Here is a 27,663-nt window from a genome sequence, read left to right as displayed (position 1 = left end):
CATCTCAGTTCAAAATGGCGGCGGCTGCGGAAGACATGGGGTCTGATTGAGAAGGCGGCTAGGGTCCCCCCTGTGCTGTCCCCAGTAGGTTTAGCGGCCTGGGGGCAGCGCCGTAGGGCTGGTGGTGAGGTAGGTGCTGGGGTGCCTCGCTCCGCCCATGTCTCCGGGAAGAGCCTGATACAGCGATCTGCACACTGGCTCCTGGCGAGCAAGGAGGCTTCCCGTCCCAGCGCATGAGGCCCGGGGGACTGGTCTGGGTGGGGGGACTTTTCTGAGCGCCCCCTCTCATCAGTGAAAGCGGGGAGAGGCGCATCCCCATCCTCGGGATGTCTTGGGATTGGGACCCTTCTCCCCGGGAGCGCTGGAGAGCAGGGATGAGCGGGAGCGAGTTGGGGGCAGGAGACCCTCGAGCGAGCGGGGGGCACCTCCAGAGAGAGACGGGAGTGGCAGTCGCTTCTCAAAGAGTGGGGGTAGGGGACAGTGAGTGGAGGAGTCATGCACCAGGTCTATATGTGTGTGTGTGTGTCCTATTAGCATTGCATTTCCTTTGGGGAGACGTCTAGCTTTCTGGCAATCACAAAATCCTAGACGTGGCTGTAAGGGATCTTGGGAGGTCTTTTAGTTTAGCCCCATGGCAAGTAAACCTAGACCATCCCTGCCAGGTATGTGTCCAGCCTGTTTTTAAATTCCTCCAAAGAGGGGTGTTGTATAAGTTTCCTGGGAAGAGAACTTAACTACTATTAGAGGAAAATATTTTTCTAATATCTAACTCTGTTTTTGTTCTTGCTGCAGATTAAGCCCTTTACTTCTTGTCCTGCCTTCAGTGGACATGGAGACCAGTTGAGCATAATCCTCTCAATAGCAACACTTACCATATTTGAAGACTATTTTTAGGTCCCCTCTGTTCCCTTTTCTCCAGACTAAATATGCCCAATTTTCAGAAAAAGAGGCCAAAGTGTGACTCACTGTTTTCATTATACTTCTTAAAAGTTATATTTTAAAAAACTGCCATGATTGTAGTGACCATTATGAAATGGTGAGTTCATGATTTTAAGGAATGGTAGGAGAGAAAACAGCATAATAACAATAATGGACTTCAAGAAGACAGACATTTAGCAAACTCAGGGAATTGGTAGGTAAGATCTCATTGGAAGCAAGCCTAAGAGCAAAAACAGTTTGAGAGAGTTAGCAGTTTTGTAAAGAGACATTATTAAGGGTACGAGCAAACTGTCCTGCATAGGAAAGATAATTATGGCAAGAGACCACCATGGCCTAACCAGGAAATCTTCAATGATCTGAAACTCAAAAGAGAGTCCTATAAAAATGGTAATTAGGTCAAATTAAAAAGAATTAATATTTTAAAAAAAAACAGGTAGGGACACAATTAGGCCAAGGCACAACTAGCTAGAGACATAAAAGGTAACAAGAAAACATTTTACAAATACATTAGAAGCAAGAGGAAGACCAATGACAGGGTAGGCTCATTACTAAATCACAGGGGGGCGGGGAGGACACAATAACAGAAAATGTGGAAATGACAGAAGTGCTAAATGATTTTATTTGTTTCATTTTTCACCAAAAAGATCAGTAGTTTTTGGATATCTAACATAGTGAACACCAATGAAAATGAGGTAGGACCTGAGACTAAAATAGGGAAAGAACACATTAAAAATTTCTTAGACAAGTTGAATATCTTCAAGTCGGCAGGGCCTGAGGAAATACATCCTGAAATACTTGAGGAGCTGACTGAAGAAATATCTGAGCCATTAGCAGTTATCTTTGAAAACTCATGGAAGATGGGAGAAATTCCAGAGGACTGGCAGAGAGCAAATGTATAGTGTCAGTCTATAAAAATGGGGAATATAAACCAGTCAGCTTAACTTCAGTACCCAGAATCTAGATGATAAGGTGATAAGTAACAGTCAACATGGATTGGACAAGAACAAATCCTGTTTAAAAAAAAAAAAAAAAAATTGCGATTGTGTGATTAAACAAAATAGAATATCATTTATTTCAATATTTTTGGATGTTTTCTACATTTTCAAATATATTGATTTCAGTTATAACACAATACAAAGTGTACAGTGCTCACTTTATATTTATTTTTATTACAAATATTTGCACTGTAAAAACAAGAAATAGTATCTCAATTCACCTAATACAAGTACTGTAGTGAAATCTCTTTATCATGAAAGTTGAACTTACAAATATGTACAAAAAAAATAACTGCACTCAAAAACAAAACATAGCAAAACTTTAGAGCCTACAAGTCCACTCAGTCCTATATCTTGTTCAGCCAATCGCTCAGACACAAGTTTGTTTACATTTGCAGGAGATAATGCTACCTGCTTCCTGTTTACAATATCACCTGAAAATGAGAACAGGTGTTCTTATGGCACTGTTGTAGCTGGCCTTACAAGATATTTACATGCCAGATGCACTAAAGATTCATATGTCCCTTCATACTTCAACGACCATTCCAGGGGACATGCTTCCATGGTGATGACGGGTTCTGCTCAATAACCTCCAAAGCAGTGGGGACTGACACATGTTCATTTTCATTATCTGAGTCAAATGCCACCAGCAAAAGGTTGGGTGTTTTTTGTGGTTTGAGTTCTGTAGTTTCCACATCAGAATGTTGCTCTTTTAAGACTTCTGTAAGCATGCTCCACACCTCATCCCTCTGAGTGCATTTAGTTAACGAGTATCATCAACGTGGAAGCATATCCTCTGGCATGGCTGCTGAAGCATGAAGGGGCACACAAATGTTTAGCATATCTGGCGCGTAAATACCTTGCAGTGCGGGCTACAAAAGTCACATGCAAATACCTGTTCTCATTTTCTGGTGACGTAAATAAGAAGTGGGTAGCATTATCTTCTGTAAATGTTGATGAACTTGTTTCTTAGCAATTGGCTGAACAAAAAGTAGCACCAAGTGGACTTGCAGGCTCTAAAGTTTTGAAATGTTTTGTTTTTTAGTGCAGTTATGTAACCAAAAAAAATTCTACGTTTATGTTTTCACAAAAAAGAGATTGTACGAGAGTACTTGTGTGAGGTGAACTGGAAAATACTATGTCTTTTATCATTTTTACAGTGCAGATATTTGTAATAATATAAAGTGAGCACTGTACACTTCGTGTTCTGTGTTGTAGTTGAAATCAATGTATTTGAAAATGTAGAGAAACATCCAACACTTTTTAATAAATTTCAATTGGTATTCTATTGTTTAACAATGTGATTAAAACTGTGGTTAATTGTGATTAATTTTTGAGTTAATCATGTGAGTTAACTGCAGTTAACCAATAGCCTTAGTAACAAGCCTTTTGAATGGGGGAAAAGGGTAATGTTTACTCTTGGAGGAATTCTGCACCACTGCATGCAGAATTCATGGCCTCTGCAGATTTCACTGCTTCCCTGTAGAAATATGACTTCTGAGGGGGAAGCAAAGGGAAGTCACAAGAGTGGTCATGGGCCCCTTCCCAGCAGCACAGGCATGTCGTTTCGGGTGCCGGGAGGAGCCAGCGGACAGGTAAATCACTATGGGGGGGATGCCCGGCTGGTGGCTCCTACCCTGTGCCAGGCTCAGCTTCTAGTCTCGGCCAGGCTGGGGAGGACAGAACTTCCTCTTCCCTTGCAAGTAGTGGCTGGGACTGGATCAGAAACCTCTCCTGGCTGCAGGAAGCTTCGCATCCCCACTTCCTGCCCCCATCATTCCTTCAGCCATGGGAGGGCGGGGTCAGTGTATGGGGACCTGCTCCCCTGTCCACCCAATGCCTGTGCATCCAGATCTCTCCATACCTACAGCTGCTGAGCCTTACCCTCCCTGCACTTGAACCTCCACCTGGCCGAGCTCCTCCCGCATCTGGATTACCAGCCCCTGTTGAGCCCCCACACTTGAACCTCCACCCCAGTGAACTCTCTGGACAACCGTAACAAGCTCTGTGCCTGGACCCCCAACTCACTGAGACCCAATCAGCTGCACCTGAACTCCTGCCCCAGCACCTGGATCCCCTCGCTGAACCTCCCACACCTCTTCTGATTCCCATCTCCCCCACACCTCCGTGCTGAGCCCCAGCCATCTTCACCTGGACCCCTCTGCAGAGTCCCATTCCCTCTGCCCTGGGAACTCCCACAATGAGCCCCTGTGCATCTAGTTACCCCCCTCCCCTTTCACACTCAGACCATAAGAATGGCCATACTGGGTCAGACCAAAGGTCCATCTAGCCCAGAATCCTGTCTTCTAATATTGGCCAAGGTGCTTCAGAGGGAATGAACAGAACAAGTATTAATCAAGCGATGCATCCCCTGTTGCCCATTCCCAGCTTCTGGCAAACGGGCCAGGAACTGCCCCACTGATCCCCCACACCCAGCTTGTCCCACATAGAAATCTCTCACCCCACTTCTGGATCCCTCCTCCACACTTGAGTCCTGCAGGTCTGAGCCTGCCTGCCCTACACCTGGATTGGGGACCAGTGGGTATGTGTGAGAGAGGATGCCCCTCTCCCTTGCTATCTTGGTTCATCTGGTGTGGAGGGGCATGACCCTGGGCTGTTTGTGGGACAGGCAAAGCCCTTTTGCTGTATGAGGGTCAGGAGGAGCATCACTGCTGAGTCTGTTTCGGGGGGGGGGGGGTGCTGCAAGGTGATATCCCACCTCCATACAGCTAGGGGCAAGTGCGCCCCACTGCCATGTTAGAGCCTGTACATTTATTGACAAAATATGCAGAATTTTAAAATATGTGCAGAATTTTTAATTTTTTGGTGCAGAATTTCCTCAAGAGTAAGATGTGGTATATCTTGACATTAGTAAGGTTTTTGATACTGTCTCGCATGACCTTCTCATAAACAAACTAGGGAAATGTAACCTAACTGGAGCTACTATAAGTTGGCTGCACGGCTGGTTGGGAAACAATTCGCAGAGAGTAATCAGTGGTTCTCAATGAAGCTCGAGGGGCATATCTAGTGGGGTCCTGCAGGATCAGTCCTGGGTCCAGTTCTGTTCAATATCTTCATAAATGATTTAGATAATGGCATAGAGAGTGCACTTTTAAAGTTTGTGGTTGATATCAAGATGGGAGGGGTTGCAAGTGCTTTGAAGGATAGGATTGCAGTAGAACCAGAGTTACAAACTGACCGGTCAACCACACACCTCATTTGGAACCGGAAGTACGCAGTCAGGCAGCAGCAGAGGCACTCCTCACCCCCGCCCCCCAAGCAAGTAAGGTACTCTTTCTGTGCTTGATTCATTTACATTAAGATGGTTAAAAGCAGCATTTTTCTTCTGCATAATTTTCATTGTAAACTTTTGCAAGAACAACCATGGTTTGTTGTTACGAACAACCTCCACTCTCAAGATATTCATAAATCTGAGGTTCTACTGTAAAATTCAAAATGATCTGGACAAACTGGAGAAATGGTATGAAGTAAATAGGATGAAATTCAGTAAGGACAAATGCAAAATACTCCATTTAGGAAGAAACAATTACATACAAAATATGAAATGACTGCTTAGGAAGAAGTACTATGGAAAGGGATTTGGAGATTATAGTGGATCACAAACTAAATATAAATCAGCCATTTAACACTGTTGCAAAAAAAGCGGATGTCACTCTGGATTGTATTAGCAGGAGTGTTTTAAGCAAGACACAAGAAGTAATTCTTCCGGTCTACTCCATGCTGATATGGCCTCAACTGGAGTATTGTGTCCAGTGCCAGGGGCCGCATTTCAGGAAAGATGTGGACAAACTGGAGAAAGTCCAGAAGAGATCAACAAAAATGATTAAAGGTCTAGAAAACATAACCTATGAGGAAAAACTGAAAAATTGGGTTTATTTAATTTGGAGAAGAGAAGATGGGGGAGAGGGGACATAAAAGTTTGTTACAAGGACGAGGGAGAAAAATTGTTCTCATTAAACTCTGAGGATAGTACAAGAAGCAATGGACTTAAATTGCTGCAGGAGTGGTTTAGGTTGGACATTAGGAAAAACTTTAACTGTCAGGGTAGTTAAGCACTGAAACAAATTGCTTAGGGAGGTTGTGGAATCTTTGTTTTTGAAGTTTTAAAAAATAGATCCAGTGGTTCTCAAACTGGGTTGTGACCCTGTTTTAATGGGGTCACCATGGCTGGTGTTAGACTTAAGAACATAAGAATGGCCATATTGGGTCAGACCAAGGGTCCATCCAGCCCAGCATCGTGTCTCCCGACAGTGGCCAATGCCAGGTGCCCCAGAGGGAGTGAACCTAACAGGCAGTGATCAAGTGATCTCTCTCCTGCCATCCATCTCCACCCTCTGACAAACAGAGGCTAAGAACACCATTCCGTACCCATCCTGGCTAATAGCCATTATTGGACTTAACCTCCATGAATTTATTTAGTTCTCTTGCTGGGCCTTGTACAGGAAGACTCAAGTTACAGCCTCCCTCCATGGGGTGTCAGGACTCTGGCTGCCCCCTCCTCCCCCCACCTGCCCAGGGTTGTGTAGCAATTTTTGTTGTCAGAAGGGAGTGGAGATGAAATGAAGTTTGAGAACCACTGGATTAGACAATTATCTGTCAGGAATGGTCTAGTTATTACTTAGTCCTTCCTTGAGTGCAGGGAACTGGACTAGATGACCTATTGAAGTCTGTTCCAGTCCTACATTTTTATGATCTAGTTTCTCAGGCTTTTTCTGTTTCTTTGTCAATCTGCCTTTCTCTTCATCTTCAGTGGAAGCTTGTGTATGTCTGTCTCCATCCAGCTTTCTTTTAATGAACAATCCCTTTTAAATAGGAAGTTGCCATACACTGACTTGACATTTTTGATTGTTGACATCCATAAAATTTGTTAGGTTTTGGGGAAGTATCTGAAAACAATCCCAATTTAAGAACAATAAGAGGTTGTTTTCTGTCTTTGTATTTAAAATATAGCAGCTCAAATAACAGTGTCAGTAGAATTTCTGGTAATTGATAATGAGGTATTATTATCTAGTAATAATAATAATACAAAATTATTACTGACTTGCATACGTTTACACAAATAATAAAATAATGGTTCGTCTAAATATCTAAATACTTCTTTTGTATTAGGTGTTTACATTTTTTTCTTTTTAAAATAGTTGTTTTGGTAAGCAGACATTTGGACAGCAAAATGACCTCCATTATCAAGTTGACTACGCTCTCAGGGGTGCAGGAGGAATCTGCTCTCTGCTATCTGCTGCAGGTAGACGAGTTTCGTTTTTTATTGGACTGTGGCTGGGATGAGAATTTTTCAATGGATATCATTGATTCTCTAAGGAAGTAAGTAATTGCTTCTCCTTTGTTTATTTTTCTAATAAAAGCCTTGAAACACATTACTGCATGTTTTAAAGCATGATATTTTATGCTCATGATGTAGAATGAAAATCCAGAATTTTTGTTTTCTGTTTAAAATTGCATATATGATAGGAAAAATCAGTCTTCTAAAACTTTAATAAATAGATCTGCTCTGTGTATATTCTGAGTTGTATCAGCTTGAATTAATTACATAAATATGATTTTTTTTATCTAATAGCCCTGCAGATCCATTATATACAGCTATGAGATACTTAGCTTGGCTCAGTTCTGGTCTGTGTATTATCAATAAGGCTGTGAGTCTGTCAGGGAGGCCATGGATTCCATGTCTTCTGCAGTGGCTGGGTCTGGCTCAGGGGCTACCCAAAGTGGGCAGCCCCTGGGCCAGCAAGAGCAGTTTGGGTGTGTGGGAGGGTGCTCAGGACTAGGGGCAGAGCATTGGGGGTTTAGGGGGAGCTTACCTCAGGGTAAGGGCTCCCACTGGTATGGCCCTGCAGCTCCCAGGTGGTCGGGGGTGGGGGAACTGGCTCCGCACTGCCTGTACCCACAGTTCCCGCCCCCACAGCTCGCATTGGTTGCAGTGCCTGGCCAATGGGAGCTGCAGCAGCCAGTGCTTGTGCCCTTGCGCTGCCTAGGAGCTGCAGGGACGTGGAACCAGATAGAGAGGCCCTGCCAACCCTCCCCACTTCACCCCTGAGCACCAGTAGGGGTCCTGAGCCACTTCCCCCAGGACCCACAGTCCCCATGGCCCCCCTCCCAAGTTTTATTTACAGATATTTTTAGTAAAAGTCATGGACAGGTCACAGGCAGTGAATTTTACTAAAATTACCCATGTCTAAAATGTAGCCTTAATTATCAACAGAATTAACTAAATACAAATAGTAGAATCTTACTGCTGATCATGTATAAGCCAGAAAGAAAACAGTTTGATCCTCACCTGCTATCGGGTGTTTGGGCTGTCAAGAAAAAAAAATCTGTGTTTTAAACTGAGCAGGTGGGCTCTTGCACTGAACCCCATTTAATTCAATGATGGCTCTGTGCATGTGCAGAAAGGGGTCATCCTGTACTCCCAGTGATTATAAGGTGAGGGTCTAAATATGGAAGTTCCTGAAAGAACATGAAATCCTCACAATGCCAATTTTAATCACTATTCATAGCATCATCACACATTAAAATCTTTCAACTACATATTATGATACAATAATTGCAATATGGCCTTTAATATTTTGAAAAGTTTCTTGAACCAGACAGTTACTCTTCAGGAAAAGGGCTTTCCTGCTACATGCTACTCAGATATGTGCAATATACATGCTGTTAGCATTTCAGCTAATACATTTTTTTCACTTGTCTGTTGTTCGAGATGTCTGTTTTTATAAAATGTTTAGCCAGTAGGTCAAAGAATTCATCTTTTTACTTTTTTAAAAACAATCCAGCCACTTACTGTTGTTTGAAATACTTACATTTGACCTCTTCCTCTTTCTTTAAACAGATATTTTTTTAATTTGGCTTTTACAGATTTGGGACTTGATTCTGTAGCCTTTATTCAGGTTTTTTAAATGGGATTATTCAAGTAAGTAAAGGCTGTAGAATTGGGCCCTGAGTCCTAGGCTAACTTAATTTCACAATTAATAAATGTAATCTTTCTTAAAATCTTTTGATAGTGTTAGCCATTCAATTAAGTAGCAGATATATTAAGTCATTTCATGTTTTATGATTTATAATTGTAATACTAATAAGCACTAAACAAGCATTATCATTCTGGAGGAGAAAGAAAATATTACATTAAAATATCAGGTTGGCATGGTACAGCTAGAAGTTTTCATGTTCCAAAGCCAACCAACCAGTCATAAATAATTAACTGTGTATAGTTTTCAAAGAGCTTTGGAAAACTAGTTGTGTGAAAAGCTAAGGGAAATTGCATACTAAATCTGTTTGAATACTGAATTCAATCTATTTCAATTTGGAAATATTTTAATCCCTTATCTTACTATTTATCACTTGTCTGAAATAATAGAAATGCAATTCCTGTGAGTCTGGAGTTTGTCAAATTAGGAAATTAGGCACTTTGAAACGTTTACTCTAAGTGACTTGGGATCCCAAGTCCCAGTTTGAAAAATGACTTGGGCACTTAGGCTTCTAAGTCACTTCAGAGCTTCTCAACATTTTATCCTTAATTTTTATTTTTTGTAACAGTTATTAAAACTTTTCCTTAGTTCAAAGTTCCCGTTCTGTTGGGGATAAATTGAATGATTTTTTTTCTGCTTGGAAGTTTTGCACTTGATGTTACTACAAATAGTCTTTTTTGTTTTTTTCAGTAATTTTTTTCATGTATATCTCCTTTTTCCTCCTAGATATGTACACCAGGTTGATGCAGTGCTACTTTCTCACCCTGATCCTCTACATCTTGGTGCTCTCCCCTATGCAGTTGGAAAAATGGGTTTAAATTGTGCTATTTATGCAACCATTCCTGTATATAAAATGGGACAAATGTTTATGTATGATCTGTATCAGGTATATTTTATTTCTCATTTTCACATGTATTTAATTTATTAAACTGTTTCATAGAAGATGATTTTCGGACTTTTTAATATGTTTTCCTTTGTTTCCTTTTTATGCTAGTCTCGCCACAATACAGAAGATTTCACTCTCTTTACATTGGATGATGTAGATGCAGCTTTTGATAAAATACAGCAGCTCAAGTTCTCTCAGATTGTGAACTTGAAAGGTAAAAACACAGCAAAAGATGCAGAAGATGACTTGTTTTTTAATGGATTTAATGTGCATTTTCATTTTGAACTGGAATTTGCTTTTTTGAGGAGAGTACGTGGCATAGGTCCTCTGACTCACTAAAAGTGGATCAGTAGCAGCACAAAGTGACAGATCCTCATTGGTGTAAGCTGTCATAGATCCACCTCCAGCTGAGGATCTGCCCCAATGATTACATTTCAGAAAAAGGCCCAACTCCCATTGAAGTTAGTAAGGGTTATGCTGGATTGAATTTGACTGTCCTATCCTATGTTTTATTTCTCATCTTTATTTTTCTGATACCTTCCGCATCTCTAAAATACATCTTGTTGCTAGCTAATTGAAGGCAACATTGACAGTTGCTTACATATTTTCCCCAAGTGAAAAGGAGCACAAATAAAAACAGAAAGGCAAGTTCTTCAGGAAATGGACAGGAGTGTTGGAGATTTCTGCTCAAATTATAGTAGTCTAAGGGAGTGGTTCTCACCAGGGGTATGCCTGCCGATGGTGGTATGCAGAGGTCTTCCAGGGGGCACATCAGCTCATCTAGATATTTGCCGAATTTTACAACAGGCCACATAAAAAGCATTAGAGAAGTCAGTACAAACTAAAATTTCAAAAAATGGCTTGTTTATACTGCTGTATATCCAGTGCACTGAATTGTAAGTACAATATTTATATTGCAATTGATTTATTTTATAATTATATGGTAAAAATGAGAGAGCAATTAATAGTGTGATGCTTCTGTTTTTATGTCTGATTTTGTAAGCAAGTAGTTTTTAACTGAGGTGAAACTTGGGGATATACAAGACAAATTAGGCTCCTGAAAGGGGTACACTTGTCTGGAAAGGTTGAGAGCCACTGGTTTAAGGCATTAACACATTTATTGGGACAAAGTGAAGTCCTGTCCACACTAACTAAACCAATGAGAAGACATGTAAAGTTTGAACTGTCTTATAACTGGGCCCCCTGACTTGTCATATTTGTAATGTAAATGAATTCAGAGAGTGCATGCTGGACACTTCTAAGATTAGAATGTTTGTGCTGGTTACAGGCTAAGTTATGCTCCACCTTTCCCTCTTCTGCTGCATGACGACACTTGTGTGTTGTCATCAATTCTAAGAGTATTTCCATGCAGATAAGTGGTATATTGCCTATACTGTGGAACACTAGAAACACATTTCTTGATATTTTTCATAAGAGATTACTGTGTGTCCTCATGGTCTGGTTGATTTCTAATCTGTGTACATGCACCCTCTGTAATTTCCTAGAAACTTTAATTTAAAGCTTGCTGTTCTCTTGCTATTAGCTCTGTAATATTGCTATGTGGTTAAATGCAGCCACTCTGTGATGACTGCATTTCACCAGTGTGGTTTGTATGTTATGTTCATAAAATAACTGGCAAAAAGTGCTGCCAGTTATGTGTTTCTTTTCCTCCTGTTTTCATGGACATTGCAGCACAGCTGGAACAAACTTAACCTGAGATTGGTGTACCTTTCCCAGCTCTCTGTTTTCCGGAGGCCAAATGGGGAAGAATCCTTAATCACAGGGAATACTGGAACCTTACACTGTTGTTAGTAGTCAGGCTGGAGGGAATAATGACTTCTGACCTCCCTCAGTAGTAACTATGGGTTAGTGGTTTATTTCAAACTGCCTTGTGGTTGGGATAATGTATTGTAATAGGCATGCTATATCTGAAATATTGAGAGGTTACAATATTGTTCCTGTAGGGAAAGGACATGGTCTTTCTATTACACCACTGCCGGCTGGTCACATGATAGGAGGCACAATTTGGAAGATTGTCAAAGATGGAGAAGAAGAAATTGTTTATGCTGTTGACTTCAACCACAAGAGGGAGATGTATGTACAACACAGCAAATCTTTTTTTTTTTTCCCCCAAATTTCAGTTAGTATTGCGATGTAATTTAACAGTGCATGATAAATACTTGCACTGGCATGAAATATTAAGATTGCCAACTTCACTTCAACTCAGCTGGATTTGATGGTGGCTTTCCTCGTTATCAAATCCTGTTTTCAATTTAATTGTAAAATTTGAAACAGAAAATGTCCAGTGCTACAGCTGGGAAGAGGAGGGGAAATCTCTCCTTCCAGTTGAAAAAGGAGTATAAAAATATAAATAGTGTCTTTTATAATAAAAATAAAAAGAAGCAGTCTTCTAAGAAGAATAAGACAATGATAAATAACTGTCCCTTTTATCAAGGGAAAAACAACCATGCTAATGAGCCCCTGAATGCCAGTATAAGGTCCAGCTTGTAATCAAGACTGCAGATGCGCTGGGAGTCTGGACAGACATAAATGTTGCATAATAATCTAGGTACAAAATGCAGATACCAAAGGCTTCAGGGGTGGGGATGTAGGGGAGAAGGAGGGTTTGAATCTTAGATTCGTATTTGTGGGAAATTGCAGTGTTCATTTTCTCCTTTGATCAAAATGTGATTACAGGGCAATTTTTGCTTGTAGGAGTATTCGCAGCTGGTCTCATATAGAAGTAATTCAAGAATAAGTCGAATGGGACAGACATTTCTTAGAAAATGAAAAAAAGTACATAGGTGACTTGGTGCTTAAAATGAGGAAATAATTATATTTAGATTATTGTGGAAATGTTTGAGATCCTTTAAAAAGAGAAGAGAGCAAATCTCTTCTCTCTTTCCCCTCCCACTCCTGCAGAAAAGAGAGATTATATTCTGTGTTGCTTTAGGAAGATTTTGTTTTAAATTAAAATGTGTTAAAGGGACAAATGGAGACGAGAATAAAATCAAAGTGGAAGAAGTTTGCAGATTTAAAACATAAGTTATTTGGGGTTTGTCTTAAACTAAATTTAAGGGTTGGTGAGAAGTTTCAGGGAAGAAAAGGCATGGCAAGTAGAAAATGAAAGCAGCATGAAGTGCCCATGCTTTTGGCTTAACAAAAAACTGTTCTTTCTAAACATGGCATAAGTACATGGTTATGAAGCCAGATCATCCATGTTCTAATACATTTTCTCTTAAGAAGTATCATCTTATTCCTACAATAGAGGGGTTTTTTCAAGGTGGTGGTTGTTGTTGTTATTAAAAGACAGTAAGAATCTAATAGAAAATTTGCCAAATAATGGGGAATGCCAGTTCTGCACATTGAAAACTATCACATTGAGAACTATCTTATGACTTTTTTGCCTTGTCGTTCGTTAGCAATACAAAAACTGAACTTGTGTGGCCTAACTTCTTTTTCTTCAGCCATTTAAATGGATGTTCTCTGGAAATGTTGAGCAGGCCTTCGCTGCTTATCACAGATTCCTTTAATGCTACGTATGTACAACCCAGACGGAAGCAAAGAGATGAACAACTGTTAAGTATGTTAAAGCAGTAGTAATGGAAAATATCTGTTTTTCAATTGAGTTATAAACTTCTATAACAAATGTAATGTACATGAAAATTGAGAATCTTTAATTTTCTTTTAATTTTCTGATTTATTTATATTTTTTCTAACTAGTGATCCTGTGAATAAACGTATTTTCAGATAAAAAGTGATTGAGTCATGCTTGCTAAAATTGAATCAAAGACTTGATGTTTTGATCTAGCCTGAGCTGATCTATTCCTGTGAGATAAGGAAATAAATTTCAATGGTTCTTTGTACTTCATTTAAAAAAAATCATTAAAATGGATTTAAAAAAAGAAATTACTATTAAATATTAAGACTGAGCCTTTGAAAGCTGTATAAGAGGGGCACAGCTCCCAAAATGGGAATTGTGCATCAATATCTCTTTGAAGCTGAGATTTTTTCAGTGCTGCTTATTGTCAGTTAATCTTTGAGTTTAGTTTTCCTCCGATTATAGTTGATGTTTGGTAGAGAAAATAAAAATCTTTCTCCTCTTCTAATTGTCGTTCAGTGTGCAGCTACTTTATTTTATTTATTTATTTTTATTTCTCCCCTCCCATCCCACTCCAGCCAATGTCTTGGAGACGTTGCGAGGTGATGGAAATGTGTTAATAGCCGTGGATACAGCAGGCCGAGTTCTGGAACTTGCCCAACTTCTTGATCAGATTTGGAGAACAAAAGATGCAGGATTAGGAGTCTACTCTTTAGCACTTTTAAATAATGTCAGCTACAATGTAGTGGAGTTTTCTAAATCACAGGTGTGTTCTGATATTAAAATACAATTATGAAAGGGCTAATTATTTTCATTCTTAATGTTGCTTGATAACAGTAGGCTTATCCAAAGACATGTGGTTCTGTTTAACAGGAAGAAAAATTTCTGTGTTACTGATCTGACTTCCCTATTCCAGCGTGGGCACTCATGATCTAAATTCCCTCCATCAAGTAATATGCAACCAGAATACTGCCAGTAGTATGATTTGATAGATAGGGAAATCCATTTTCGTTGTACTACTGATCTGTTAGCCTAGGTTGCAGGTGTGATAAAGAATATTTAATTTATATACATGATATGTGATTGCCCACAGAGAGGTATTGGTAAAGAGACTGATTTGATGTGTGTGCATACTGTACCCGTCAACTTGCGAATCTCTAGAAGAGCATTTTTTAATGTTGTCAGGTACAAGTATCAAGTTTGTACATCAGTTTTAGTTATTACAAAGTACCATGTAAAAATCTTACAGATGACTTAACCCTTTTTTCCAATACCATCCTTAGGTTGAATGGATGAGTGACAAACTGATGAGGTGTTTTGAAGACAAGAGGAACAATCCATTTCAATTCCGCCATCTCTCATTATGTCATGGTCTTTCTGACTTGGCTCGAGTACCTAGCCCAAAAGTCGTGCTTGCCAGCCAACCTGATTTGGAATGTGGGTTTTCAAGAGATCTCTTTATACAGTGGTGTCAGGATTCCAAAAACTCTGTAATTTTAACTTATAGGACCACACCTGGGACGCTAGCACGATTTCTTATAGATAACCCTTCTGAAAAGGTTATAGATATAGAGGTAAGGCAATATGTTACAATTCAGTTTTTCTGATGTTTACCAACTGTGGAAGTGTGTGCAAGACCTAGCTTAAATTTCTTTTTTGATTGTACTATTGAAAATTTTGTCTAGTTGCTGAGAGAACTCTTAAGCCACTTATTTCCTGATGTGTCAAACTGTAGTTATAGTTAAGCATGGCATCGTCAAACAAGAATAGGATCAAAAGTAGATTTTGTGGTAGGGAGTTATTATATATTAGCTGAAGGGCAAGGTTATAAAATCTGTAGCATAAAAATTACTAAAAATACCTTTCAAATCACAGAAACGCACCCATGTTACAGTAAACAGAAAGTAATTATACAGTTTCCCGTTGTCGTTTAGATGTCAAGATACAGTTGCTTATTTGGACAAAAAAATCATTTAGAAAAAGAAAGTTAAGCTGAGTGAGGTAAATATCACACAAGAAATTTAAAAAGAAAACGAAAGGTGGAAAATAAAAGGGAATAGTTGACTTATACAGCTGATTTCAGTAATTTTTCATACTACACCTGCTCCTGATTCCACCTGCAAATTTTATGGTTTGTATGGGAGTGTGTACACCTGTGGCTTTAAAGGGATTCTTTAGCAATTCCCATATAGATTCTACAGCTTTCTTTTATAATTTCCTAAAAGAACAGAATGATGCTTCATGCATTATTGTCCTCAGGATACAGTATTATTTAGAAAAACGTATACACCCTTACCTTGCTATAACATGACCCGATATAACATGGGTTTACGTATAGCGCGGTAGCAGCGGGGCTGTGGGGAACCCTTTAAATCACCGCTGGAGCCCTGCCACTGCTACCCCAGGGCTGTGGCAGTGAGGCTAAGGTGGCACTTTAAAGGGCCCAGGGCTCCGGCTGCTGCAAGGAGCCCTGGGCCCTTTAAATCCTGCTGCAGCCCTGCCGCCGCTACCCCGGGACTGCGACAGCGGGGCTTGCCGGCCATTTAAAGGGCCTGGGCTCCCCACAGTGGCTGGAGCCTGGAGTTCTTTAAATCACCGCGGGAGCCCTGCCACCGCTACCCTGGGGCTATGGCAGTGGAACTCACCGGTGATTTAAAGGGCCCGGGGCTCCATGCAGCAACTAGAGCCCAGAGCTCTTTAAATCTCTGCTGGAGCCCTGCCGCCCGTACCCCGATATAACGGGGTTTCCGCTATAACGCGGTAGGGATTTTTGACGCCCCTCTAAATAGCAGTTTAGAGGTGTACTGTGGTATGCCTTCTTTAAAGCCAGAGCAAAATTTGCTACTCTTCCCTATAATAATATTCAATTTTGGCATTCTGCTCTTGTTTGTCAGCGGCAAAGACAGGAAAACCATTATACCAACACCAGATATTATTTAGGGATTAATTTTGCCCTGTTCAGTTATTGAAAGAAGGGGAAAAAAATAATTCCTCCACTGTAAGTTGCTAGATGAAGATCAGTTTCAATTTAGGAGTTTTGCAAAGTGAATCAGTTGATTTTTAATACAGTTTTACTATAACTATTTTATTGTTAAGCATGATAATACTATATTTGCTTAATTTTAGCAGTACTAGGGATTTTATTTACATTTTAGAGTAAGTTACTACTGAACTCAATGTGAGTGGCAGAAGTAGCCTTAATCACGTTGGTATCCTGATACTGATTGTGACTGGGTAAAAGTTTTAATTGGTGCAGTAGAAGGGGTATTAAAACTTCCAAATAAAAGTTACAGCTTGTTTTGAAGTTGCTTACTCTAATATAGTTTTTCCCCTCCTTTTATATTTTTATACACGCGCACACACACACTTTTTTTTTCTTTTTAGTTGAGGAAACGTGTCAAACTTGAAGGGAAGGAACTTGAGGAGTACCTAGAAAAGGAGAAACTAAAGAAAGAAGCAGCTAAAAAGTTAGAACAGTCCAAAGAGTAAGTATATTTCTTATTAATGCAGTGGGCTCTTAATGCCAAAGACACAGTTTTCAAGTAACCAATATACCTTACTACCTTTTGGAAATAGCTGAAAATTGTAGCTTCCATAGGTGAAAATACAGTAACTCCCCACTTAACGTCCTCTCACTTAACATTGTTTCGATCTTATGTCCCTGCTCAATTACAGATCATGCTCCATTTAAAGTTGTGCAATGCTTCGCTATAATGTTGTTTGGCTGCCTGCTTTGTTCACAGCTGGCAGCCACCCTATCAGCTCCCCTATGCCCGCTCCCCTCCTCCCCCTAGTGCCTCCTGCCCTCCGGCAGACCCTGCAGATCAGTGCCTTCTGTCTCCTCCCGCCACCTCCTGCCCGCGGCAATCAGCTGTTTTGCGGTGTTCAGGAAGGAGGCGGGGGAGGAGTGACGACTCGGCATGCAGGCTCCTGCTCCCTCCCCTGTCTCCAGAACGGGATGTGGGAGCCTGCGTGCCGTGTCCTCGCTCCTCCCTCCTGAATGCTGTAAGCCAGCTGATTGCCATGAGCAGGAGGCGGGGGGGGGAGGAGCGAGGACGTGGCGTGCTGAGTAAACGGGGGTGGGTGGGAGGGAGAAGAGGCGGGTTAAGGGTGGGGGCTTGGGGAAAGGGGTGGAGTGGGTGGACCAAGGGTTGAGCCCCCTGCCCCTGGTGCTTGCAGAGTAGGGGAAGCTGCCACTGCTGCTGCACAACGTGATTCTCCTAGCCTACAGCACCTTCAGCCTCCTTGCCTGCCTCATTGTCCCCAGTGCCAGTGGGCTGTGCCTGTGTGGGGTAAGGCGGGGGCACCTTCCAACCATAGTACTGTACTGTATGGTAAAAATAAATTTCCCTGGAACCTAACTCTCCCCATTAACATTCATTCTTATGGGGAAATTGGATTCGCTTAACATCGTTTCACTTAAAGTCACATTTTTCAGGAACATAACTACAACCTTAAGTGAGGAGTTACTATGTATATCAGATCATTCATTAGTCAGCTATGGAATTTTGTTTTAATGGGCCTCTTTTAGCTGATCTCTTTAACAGTCACAAATCCTTTCTGAAGTTTGTAAATCATCTTAGTTCTCCAGCAATAACTGATTTTAAATGTTTCTAAGTGTTCATTAATTGCAAAATTAGGCATATGACCATCTGAGTGCAGGCAATGGCCAGCAAATGTTTGATATGTAACTTAAAATGAAATTTTATATATGTGTGGGAGTGGGTGTGTAAAATGAAACTTAAAAGAAATAACTTAAAATCCATTTTGGGGTGACATTTCAGGGTAGATATTGATTCCAGTGATGAGAGTGATGTTGAAGAGGATATTGATCAGCCATCAGTGCATAAAACTAAACATGACTTGATGATGAAAGGTGAAGGAAGCCGAAAAGGAAGCTTCTTCAAACAGGCCAAGAAGTCTTATCCGATGTTTCCAGCCCCAGAAGAAAGAATTAAATGGGATGAATATGGGGAGATTATCAAGTATGTTTGAGGAAAAAATAATATTATTATTTGTATAGTATTTTTTTTAAGCACTTGCGACAGACCTGTGAAGTAGGTATTTCCCCACTTTAGACAAAGGATAACAGACAGAAATTAAGACAAGTTGCTGTAGGCCACACAGAGAATTAGTGATAGTGCCAAGACTGAAATTAAGAAGTTCCTCCTTTTTTCCTGATGCTCAATCCATTTAAATCATGCTGCCTCTCTAGGCACTTTCTTTCTCCTAGAAGAGAGAAGTGATTAAATTCTTTTCTGTTCAATGTGAACCTGATTTTTGTTTAAAATACCCAATCTGATTTGTAAACTTTGAAATGAAAAGGAGAGAAAACAGAAACCGCTGTCTTCCAGCAAAGAGGCTATCTGCCTTCTAAGGAACTCATACTAAAAAGAGAGAGAGAATCTTGTAGACTGTTGGCTGAATGTAAATGCCAGAAATTGGAATATCTAAAAGATATTAATCTGGCAGAGATATAGTTTAATTCGGGGTGGAATATCCTTGAGCATGTTTAGATATTGAAATCTTAAAAGCGTTTCTGCTGAGCTTATATACTTTTAATTGCAAAGCAACTCAACAGTAATATAGTGTAATACTAAATATTGTTTGTATAGCACCTAGAACCCTTTTGCGACTTTAATACAAATAATTAAAAATTTCAACATTAGGCCTGAGGATTTCCTAGTTCCAGAGCTTCAAGCAACTGAAGAAGAAAAGAGTAAATTAGAATCTGGTCTGACAAATGGAGATGAGCCTATGGACCAAGATTTATCAGATGTTCCTACCAAATGTATTTCAGCGACAGAATCAATGGAAATAAAGTGAGTGATTTTTAGATAAGCTTGAGGGCACTGTTTGTCAGGGATTCACAATTGAAATGGCTGATGCATTGCAAACAGTGTTTTGTTGCTTATGTTTTGTTTTGTTTTTTCCTCAAAAAATATTTTTCAGGCTGAAACTTCATGGTGGCTGCTTATTTTTTTTCCAAGTCCAGAAGGAGATTTTTCTGGGGAACTAGAAGATAATGTTGTTGTTTTTTTTTTAAGTTTGTGAAAAGGGTAGAAAAATCATTGAAATAGCTGCATGTATTTCAAGTATCACCTATTAAATCCTTTTTTTAAAAAAAGAAAATTAATTGAAAGAAACCTACCGCAATGTAGCATTAATCATTATTTTATGGCACCCAGAAGGATGCTATGTGCCTTGTAGCACAGATGAAAAGACACAAAAGAAGATTTGCCCCTTTCCCTCACCCCCACCTTAAATGGTGCTTGGGTGGTTTAAAGGGGCTGGGGGAGAATTCCACTGGTGCAGGCGCTGCATTGGGCTGCCATATATGGCCCAACTGTGGCTTTCTCCCCACTCTCTTCCTCTTGCAGTCTCTGGCATTTTGAGGGGCATAGTGCACATAACTACTGCCATTCTGGCTTATGCTGCAAGCAACACTGGGGAAGCTTCTGTAACTTACAGCAGACCCACCTCCTCAGGCTGCCTAAACTAGGCTGGGGCCTGTTTTGAAGTCAAGAAGGCACAAAGTGGCTTAAAGCTTCCTGTGGGCTGCACCTCTTGTGCTGCTCCTCCTGGAGGTGGCACAGAATTTGACTTATGGTTCCTACTCTGAAGAGTTGATCTACTTTTATACATGATGTGGGATAGGGCAGGAGGGGGAATGGGAAAGGAAGAGCAAGTGTTACAGCAATAAGACAACATAATTATTCTCTCAAAATTTAGGACAAAGCATTAATTATTTTTTTTCTTTTAAAATCAAATTAGAGCCAGAGTTACATACATAGACTATGAAGGACGCTCAGATGGTGACTCCATTAAAAAAATAATTAATCAGATGAAGCCACGACAGTTGATCATTGTCCATGGTCCACCTGAGGCTAGCCAGGACCTTTCAGAATCTTGCAGAGCTTTTGGTGGGAAAGATATTAAAGTTTATATGCCTAAACTGCATGAAACTGTAGATGCAACCAGTGAGACTCACATCTATCAGGTAAGATGGTGGAATTCATCAATTGTATGAGTACTGAGGGTTATGAGAGCCCTATATTGATCAGATTGTCATCATTTGGCTGTGGCTTTTGGGGGGAAAGATAATGGTATGAGCACTTACATCTAGTCATATTGTGGCAAGACAAAGAACTTGTTTCTGGGGAAAGATGGAAACATTTCCATTATATTCTTGTGGATATTACATATGTTATACTAATACATTATTAATGCAATCACTGCATTAATAGATGTTTGAGATTACATTTGAAGCCTGCAATTATAAAGTGCAAAAGGAAAGTATCTCATTCAACTTGCTCTGCTTAACACATTGTATATATTTAGGTATGCATTTGAGTCCCAGTCCTGCATTCCACGTATATCTAAAATTCTTACTGAAACTGCTATAAGAGTTTTGGGTGCAAAAGAAATAGCATACGTAGTAATTGAAAATATGCATGTCAAGTAAGAACAACTTAATTTTACTAAAAACCTTAACTATACCATTACTCTGTATGTTTGTTTCTCTGTGTGTGTGTGTAACATGAAAGAAACTAGAGAAATTGCCTGAGCATGTCAGCATTATAGATGGTTCCAACTAAGCTTTGAAGTAGAGATCTAATGACGGGGCAATGGGGCTAGAGAGAAGAGTACATACCTCAGTTTGAAGGGAGTAGGGTATGAAAGAGAGCATGCGAGAGCTGGTTGGAGAAACTCCAATGGAAATCCAAACTGAAATGCTTCTCGAAATTCTCGAAAGAGCTAGTGAAACGTGCTGTCAGGTTTGCTTATGTAAATAAGTCATTACAGTTTCTGTCTGTGTGCAACTTAGGTCAGGTTAAAAGATTCTCTGGTCAGCTCCCTTCAGTTCTGTAAAGCGAAAGATGCAGAACTAGCTTGGATAGATGGTGTCCTGGACATGCGGGTTTCAAAAGTGGACACAGGAGTCATTCTGGAAGAAGGAGAGCTGAGAGAAGATGGAGAAGACTTGGAAATGCAAGTGGATATGCCTTCTTCTGACTCCAGTGTTATTGCACAGCAAAGGGCTATGAAGAGTTTGTTTGATGATGATGATAAGGAAGTATGTGAGGAGAGTGAGATCATTCCTACTCTAGAACCACTGCCACCACATGAGGTAGAAAAGCTTTTGCCTTCCCTTGGCTACATGCTCTCTTATATTTGTGGGGATTTGAGTCTTATATTTGTGGGGATGATTTGCTGGTATAGTTTTTTCAACATTTAGAGCCTTACTTTCAGTGGGACTTATTCAGGTAAAAGTCTCATTCAAGTCAGGAGCTTTGCTTGAATAAGGCCTCCAGTATCGGACTGTTCATGTTGTAAATTGGTGTCTTAGGGCTTGTTTTCACTACGGGTGTAAGTCGACCTAATTTACACTGCTCCAGCTAGGCAGCTTAGGTCGATTTACCCCAGTGTCTTCACTGTGCTGCATCGATGAGAGATGCTCTCCCCTCGAATTCCCTTATTCTTCTCAGGGAGCTGAAGTACCCGGGGTCAACCAGAGAACACTCTGCCATTGATTTAGTGGGTCTTCACTAGACCTGCTAAATCGATCACTGTCTATATCCCCATATTGAAGACCAGTCCTTAGTGTCATTTTTACAGTTGTTACACAGCTACTGCTTTCTTTGTTCAGGATGTGAGCTCTTCAAGACAGAGAATGTCTCTATTATATATAATATACAGTGCCTACCACAATGTGACCCTGATCTCAGATGGGGCTTCTAGGTACTGATGCAATAAAAAAAAAATTTTATTATGCGACCTGTGCATTTACCATACATGGCTTTGGAAATCAGTTGGTATTTGGGTTGTCTTGCAATTAATCCTCAGATTAAAAAAAAAATTGCGATTAATCACAGTTTTAATCGCACTGTTAAACAATAACATAATACTATTTAAATATTTTTGGATGTTTTCTATATTTTCAAATATAGGCAGAGGGCTTGGGGCTTCAGCCCTGCACGGGGCTTGCGTGAGGCTCCAGGCTCAAGCCTCCACCCCTACACCAGGCTCCGAGCTGGGGCTTCAGCCCCCTCACTGTCAATGCCTCTCTGCCCTTCCCCTCCACCCAGAGGTATGCAATTAATGTGTTTAAAAAATTAACACATTAATTTTGTGTTCAGTTAATTGCAGGCATTTGCTGTGATTAATTGACAACCCTAATTGGTATCACTCCTTGGATTTACTCCTTAAATTTCATCTGACACTGGTAAATGTTTCCTTATCATATGTAGGTTAAAGATAGATACATGCACAAATATCATTTCAAAAAGGAGCACCTAACTGACCAGCAGAGGGTCAGACAGTGCAATTCTTAACAGCACTCTTCGTCCTTAGTCCTCAAATACTTTTGCATATTTGGGTAGATACCATTAACTTCTTTTAAAAAAGAGAAAACTGAGACATACAGATACTAAGGGTAAGGTCTTGTGCTGCAATTCTTAGCCCAGATGGAGGTAGGTTGCCACCTTTGTATCTTCCAAAACCAGTACTGCTGAGGGCCTCTGTATCCCTTGGAGCATAATTTCGGAAGGCACCTAGAGCTATCTAAATTATGGCAACCTCCCTGGGCTGTGCTATGAACCACAGTGTTGATTGTCGGGGCACCGCTCCCAACACACCCTTTGCCCAGGGCATGTGAGCACATCCTACAAGGGTAGCCTTATGGCTGTCTTACACAATGCCTATGTAGGGGGAAATCATCTCTTGACTAGATCCAGGGCTTATAGGGCTCTTTCATCTGGCATAAAAGGGCTTGAGTATTGGTGAGAATTTCACCCTAGTAGACTTTGCTAAGATCACAGAGCTTGAAAAAGAAACCAGAGTTTCCCATGCCCTGTCCCACAGGTGCATGCTCCCAGCACAGACCAGGAGTTGCGAATGAGGACTTCTTAAAATCATTACACCTATTAAAGGGGAAATTAAATAAATTAGGGCTGTCGATTAGTCGCAGTTAACTGACACTATTAACTCAAAAAAATTAAATTCTGATTTAAAATATTAATCATGATTAAACTCAGTTTTAATCACACTGTTTAACAATAGAATGCCAATTGAAATTTTACAGCTATTTTTGGATGTTTTTCTACATTTTCAAATATTTTCATTTAAATTACCACACAGAATACAAAGTGTACAGTGCTCACTTTATTATTTTTATTACTAATATTTGTACTATAAAAATGATAAACAAAAGAAACAGTATTTCTCAGTTCACCTCATACAAGTACCATAATGCAATCTCTTTATTGTGAAAGTGGAACTTACAGATGTAGATTTTTTTTTTTGTCACATAACTGCACTCAAAACAATGTAAAACTTTAGAGCCTACAAGTCCACTCAGTCCTACTTCTTATTCAATCAATCGCTAAGTCAGACAAGATTGTTCACTTTTACGGGAGATAATGCTGCCGGCTTCTTATTTACAGTGTCACCTGAAAGTGAGGACAGGCCTTCATATGACACTTTCGTAGCCAGCATTGCAAGGTATTTACGTGCCAGATACGCTAAACATTCGTATACCTCTTCATGCTTCGGCTACTATTCCAGAGGATATGCTTCCATGCTGATGATGCTTGTTCAAAAAATACGTTAATTACATTTTGACTGAACTCCTTGAGGGAGAATAGTATGTCTCCTGCTCTGTGTTACCCGCATTTTGCCATGTATTTCATATTATAGCAGTATCAGATGATGACATGTTGTTCCTTTTAAGAACCCTTTCACTGCAAATTTGACAAAACGCACAAAAGGTACCAATGTGAGATTTCTAAAGATAGCTACAACATTCAACCCAAGGTTGGAATCTGAAGTGTCTTGCAAAATCTGAGAGGGATGAGGTGTGGAGTCATGCTTTCAGAAGTCTTAAAGGAGGAACACTCCGATGCAGAAACTACAGAACCCTAACCATCAAAAAAGAAAATCAGCCTTCTTCTAGTGGCATCTGACTCAGATGATGAAAGTGAACATGCATCTTGGGTCATTATTGAGTGTGGACATGTCCTCTGAAATGGTGGCTGAAGCGTGAAGGGACATATAAATCTTTAGTGCATCTGTCATGTAAATACCTTGCAATGCCTGCTACAAAAGTGCCATGCGAACACCTGATCTCACTTTCAGGTGCCATTGTAAATAAGCCGGCAGCATTGTCTCCTGCAAATGTAAACAAATTTGTTTGTCTGAGTGACTGGCTGAGTGGACTTGTATGCTCTAAAGGTTTGTGTTGGTTTATTTTTGAATGCAGTTATTTTGTTTGTACATAATTCAACATTTGTATGTTCAACTTTCTTGATAAAGAGAGTGCACTACAGTACTTGTATTAAGTGAACTATTTTTGTTTTTTACAGCACAGATATTTGTAATAAAAATAGTGAGCACTGTACACATTGTATTCTGTTATAATTGAAATCAATATATTTGAAAATGTAGACAACATCCAAAAATATTTAAATAAATGGTATTATGTTATTGTTTAACAGTGCAATTAATCACAATAATATTTTTAATTGCTTGACAGCCCTAGAATATATATTTTTTCCAATCATATGCTGAGTTACTTTATTATAAAGTCTTCATAAAAATGTTTTACTACAATCTTTATTCATTGAAAGGTTATTGGACATCAGTCTGTTTTCATGAATGAGCCAAGACTGTCTGATTTTAAACAAGTTCTTCTGCGAGAAGGAATTCAAGCTGAATTTGTAGGAGGAGTGCTTGTATGCAACAACCTAGTGGCTGTTCGTAGGGTAAGTATGTTGTTTTAAAAAATATCTAGAATATATGCAGCGCATTATGTGCATCTCCCTCACCACTTCACTGTAAAGATAATAGATTCAAGTATGTTTTTTGTTTCAGACTGAAACAGGGCGCATTGGATTGGAAGGCTGTCTTTGCCAGGACTTCTATAGAATAAGAGATCTTTTATACGAGCAATATGCCATTGTCTAAAGGAGATGCTGTGAAGATGATGTCTTTACTTAAACTTTAAAAGATAGTGGAGATTTCTACCTTTTTATTTTTGTGGGTATCTTTTTGTAGTTTTCTAATTTCTTCAGAGAATACTGATTCTTCAGAAAAGTTAGACATCAAAATCCAGTAAACTAACCTGAACAGATAAATAATTGCTACCACAGTTCTATGTAAGACATCTCTTGGTACATTCCACATTGTTGGCTTTCAGACTGGTAAGGAATATTGTTGCAAATACCATTTGTATGCTGTAACTGAGATTGACAGTTTCTTTTATGAACTTTCTTCCAAGAAGGATTTAACTGGTCATAAACATGCTTTTTCACATGACATGGCATTCCAAGTCTCTGCCTAAGAATGCAAATATAGAAAAAGAATCATTTTTCCTATTTTAAAAATATACGGGTTGTCTTTGCTTTTTGTGGGGAGGTTCTTCTACTGAACAGTAGAAGTTTCAGTAAAAAGTTTCTAGGCCATTGAAAATTGGCCAAGTGCTTAATAGTGACTTTCCTGCAATGGTTAATATGCACCCTTGTTAATACTGTAACTGCTTTGTGCTACTGATTGATACAGTACATCATAAGATATTGTGAAATAAAATTTCAGTTTCCTGGGTCAAAAAGCCAGCTTTAAAATGTTGTAAGGTACTTTAATACAGAATGACTGGAAAAACAAAAGTTGTCTGACAGATCTGCTAATCACATGTTTTTGCATTTTCTCGCTACTGTATATGTAAATATGTATAACTTCTAGTTGTTGCAATCTGTTATGCCAGCTATATCTGTCTTTTGAGAATTTTGATTTTAATACTTTCAAGAAAAAAAAAAAACATCTACATTCTGTTACTTATAATAAGCAGTGCACAGTGAGCTAAGTTCAGGAAGGTATTCTGTCCTTAAGTCTGAATTCTTCACTTTGTGGATTTATCCCCTTGGTATCAGGATTCATACTACTTGTTTTTCCTATTGCTGGCAGTGGGATTACAGCCACTGGTACCAAAATTTGTTATATTTTTAGTTGAATATGAATCGTCTTGGGTCACTTAACTTCTTACATTTCTGAATTGAAAACAATGATGGAACACATGCAGAGCAGTGGTCTATAATGAGAAATTACTTTTTTATTCTTGACCTTTAGTTTTAACCAGTGTTTGAAATTATTCTTTGTTTATTACAACAACGGTGGCTTAAACTTTAGTTCTGCTTTCATTTGTTTATTAAAAAAAAGGCAAACAAACTTTTAATGAAATATGGGCAAAAACCAGCTCTATGGGCGGCTGCTGAAGTGAAGATTAGTTTGTTGTTCATTCTTGACTATTGGGCATTGTATAGCTATTCTTCAAGTTGCCTGTTTATACTGTTTAAAAGTTAAAAGTTGGAATAGGAGCTTAAAAGAAAACTGGGATAAGCGTTCAAAAGCTTCTGATACTAGATGTAAAAATGTGTAATGCATTCTAAAATATGATCGAGAGGCAGTGTATGTATTTTGATACACACAAATTCCTGGCTTGAAATAATGAGAGATCTGCAGTATTTGGGGGCTGAACCTCAGTTTCTTCATTCTCTTCTCCTTGCGTACCACCACTTCATAGAATTTGGAGGAAATGCCATGAAGGAATTTTAAGTAAGTCGGGTTTTTTTTATGGGAAAGAAATGTAGGATCACGCCTTTTAATATAGAAATGTAATGAAGATTGCTCTAATCATCAGTCCCCATAATCTAAGTTGAGGTTTACCTTGAAGCTGATTTACTTTCATGTGTGTGAAAGGCTAATTTTTATTCATTCTGCTTTACTTCAACCCAAATACACAGTACCAAAGTTGAAAATCTACTCTCCCCCCCCCCCCCCGGCCCCTTGAGCAATATTGAGAATTGTTTAAGGCAAAAGATTCAGGGAAGCCTTTGAAAATAAGTTTTAACAGAGGGAAGGAGAATATGCCCAGTATTAAACTGAAATGGAAATGTTCTTATGAGAACAGTTGAGAGCAATCGTTTGGTAAAACTATGCTGGAAAATTGGGGTGTCTGGTACTCCTGATCTAATTGTAATTGTAGTCAGACACTTCTTCATTTGATATAAACAAGCAAAGAGACAACCCCTTTGGGTCCCATCTGTGATAAAAGTTCCACCATAAAACTCATTGCTACTATGCTGAATCAAAATCACTCTGTAGCATGGCTCAAAAAAGTGTGTGAATTTTCCAATTGGGAAAGGAAGCATTTTGCCTTTGGAGAACATTTTAAGGTCAGGCATAAGATTT

The 27,663-nt window shown here is 39.5% G+C and overlaps 1 protein-coding gene across 3 annotated transcripts; it reads left to right on the top strand.

Annotated features, from left to right (window-relative positions):
* The first annotated feature begins 8 nt into the window (after nucleotides 1-8).
* CPSF2 (cleavage and polyadenylation specific factor 2) lies at nucleotides 9-27,663 on the top strand. Of its 3 annotated transcripts, XM_030558892.1 has the most exons (16): nucleotides 9-129; nucleotides 793-894; nucleotides 7,094-7,274; nucleotides 9,659-9,818; nucleotides 9,927-10,032; nucleotides 11,783-11,912; nucleotides 13,286-13,401; nucleotides 13,998-14,185; nucleotides 14,703-14,993; nucleotides 16,804-16,904; nucleotides 18,204-18,404; nucleotides 19,089-19,241; nucleotides 20,194-20,419; nucleotides 21,248-21,550; nucleotides 25,047-25,181; nucleotides 25,291-27,663. In XM_030558892.1, the coding sequence occupies exons 3-16, from the start codon at nucleotides 7,126-7,128 to the stop codon at nucleotides 25,381-25,383; spliced, it is 2,352 nt and encodes a 783-aa protein (XP_030414752.1). In that variant the 5' UTR covers nucleotides 9-129; nucleotides 793-894; nucleotides 7,094-7,125; the 3' UTR covers nucleotides 25,384-27,663. The 3 variants fall into 3 exon arrangements, with proteins under 3 accessions (XP_030414752.1, XP_030414751.1, XP_030414753.1); XM_030558891.1 differs by lacking the exon at nucleotides 793-894; XM_030558893.1 differs by lacking the exons at nucleotides 9-129; nucleotides 793-894 and having other exon boundaries at nucleotides 7,113-7,197.

This window comes from Gopherus evgoodei, chromosome 4, assembly GCF_007399415.2.
Source record: "Gopherus evgoodei ecotype Sinaloan lineage chromosome 4, rGopEvg1_v1.p, whole genome shotgun sequence".
In the NCBI taxonomy this organism is placed as follows: Eukaryota; Metazoa; Chordata; order Testudines; family Testudinidae; genus Gopherus; species Gopherus evgoodei.
This window is presented reverse-complemented; position numbering and strand designations above follow the sequence as displayed.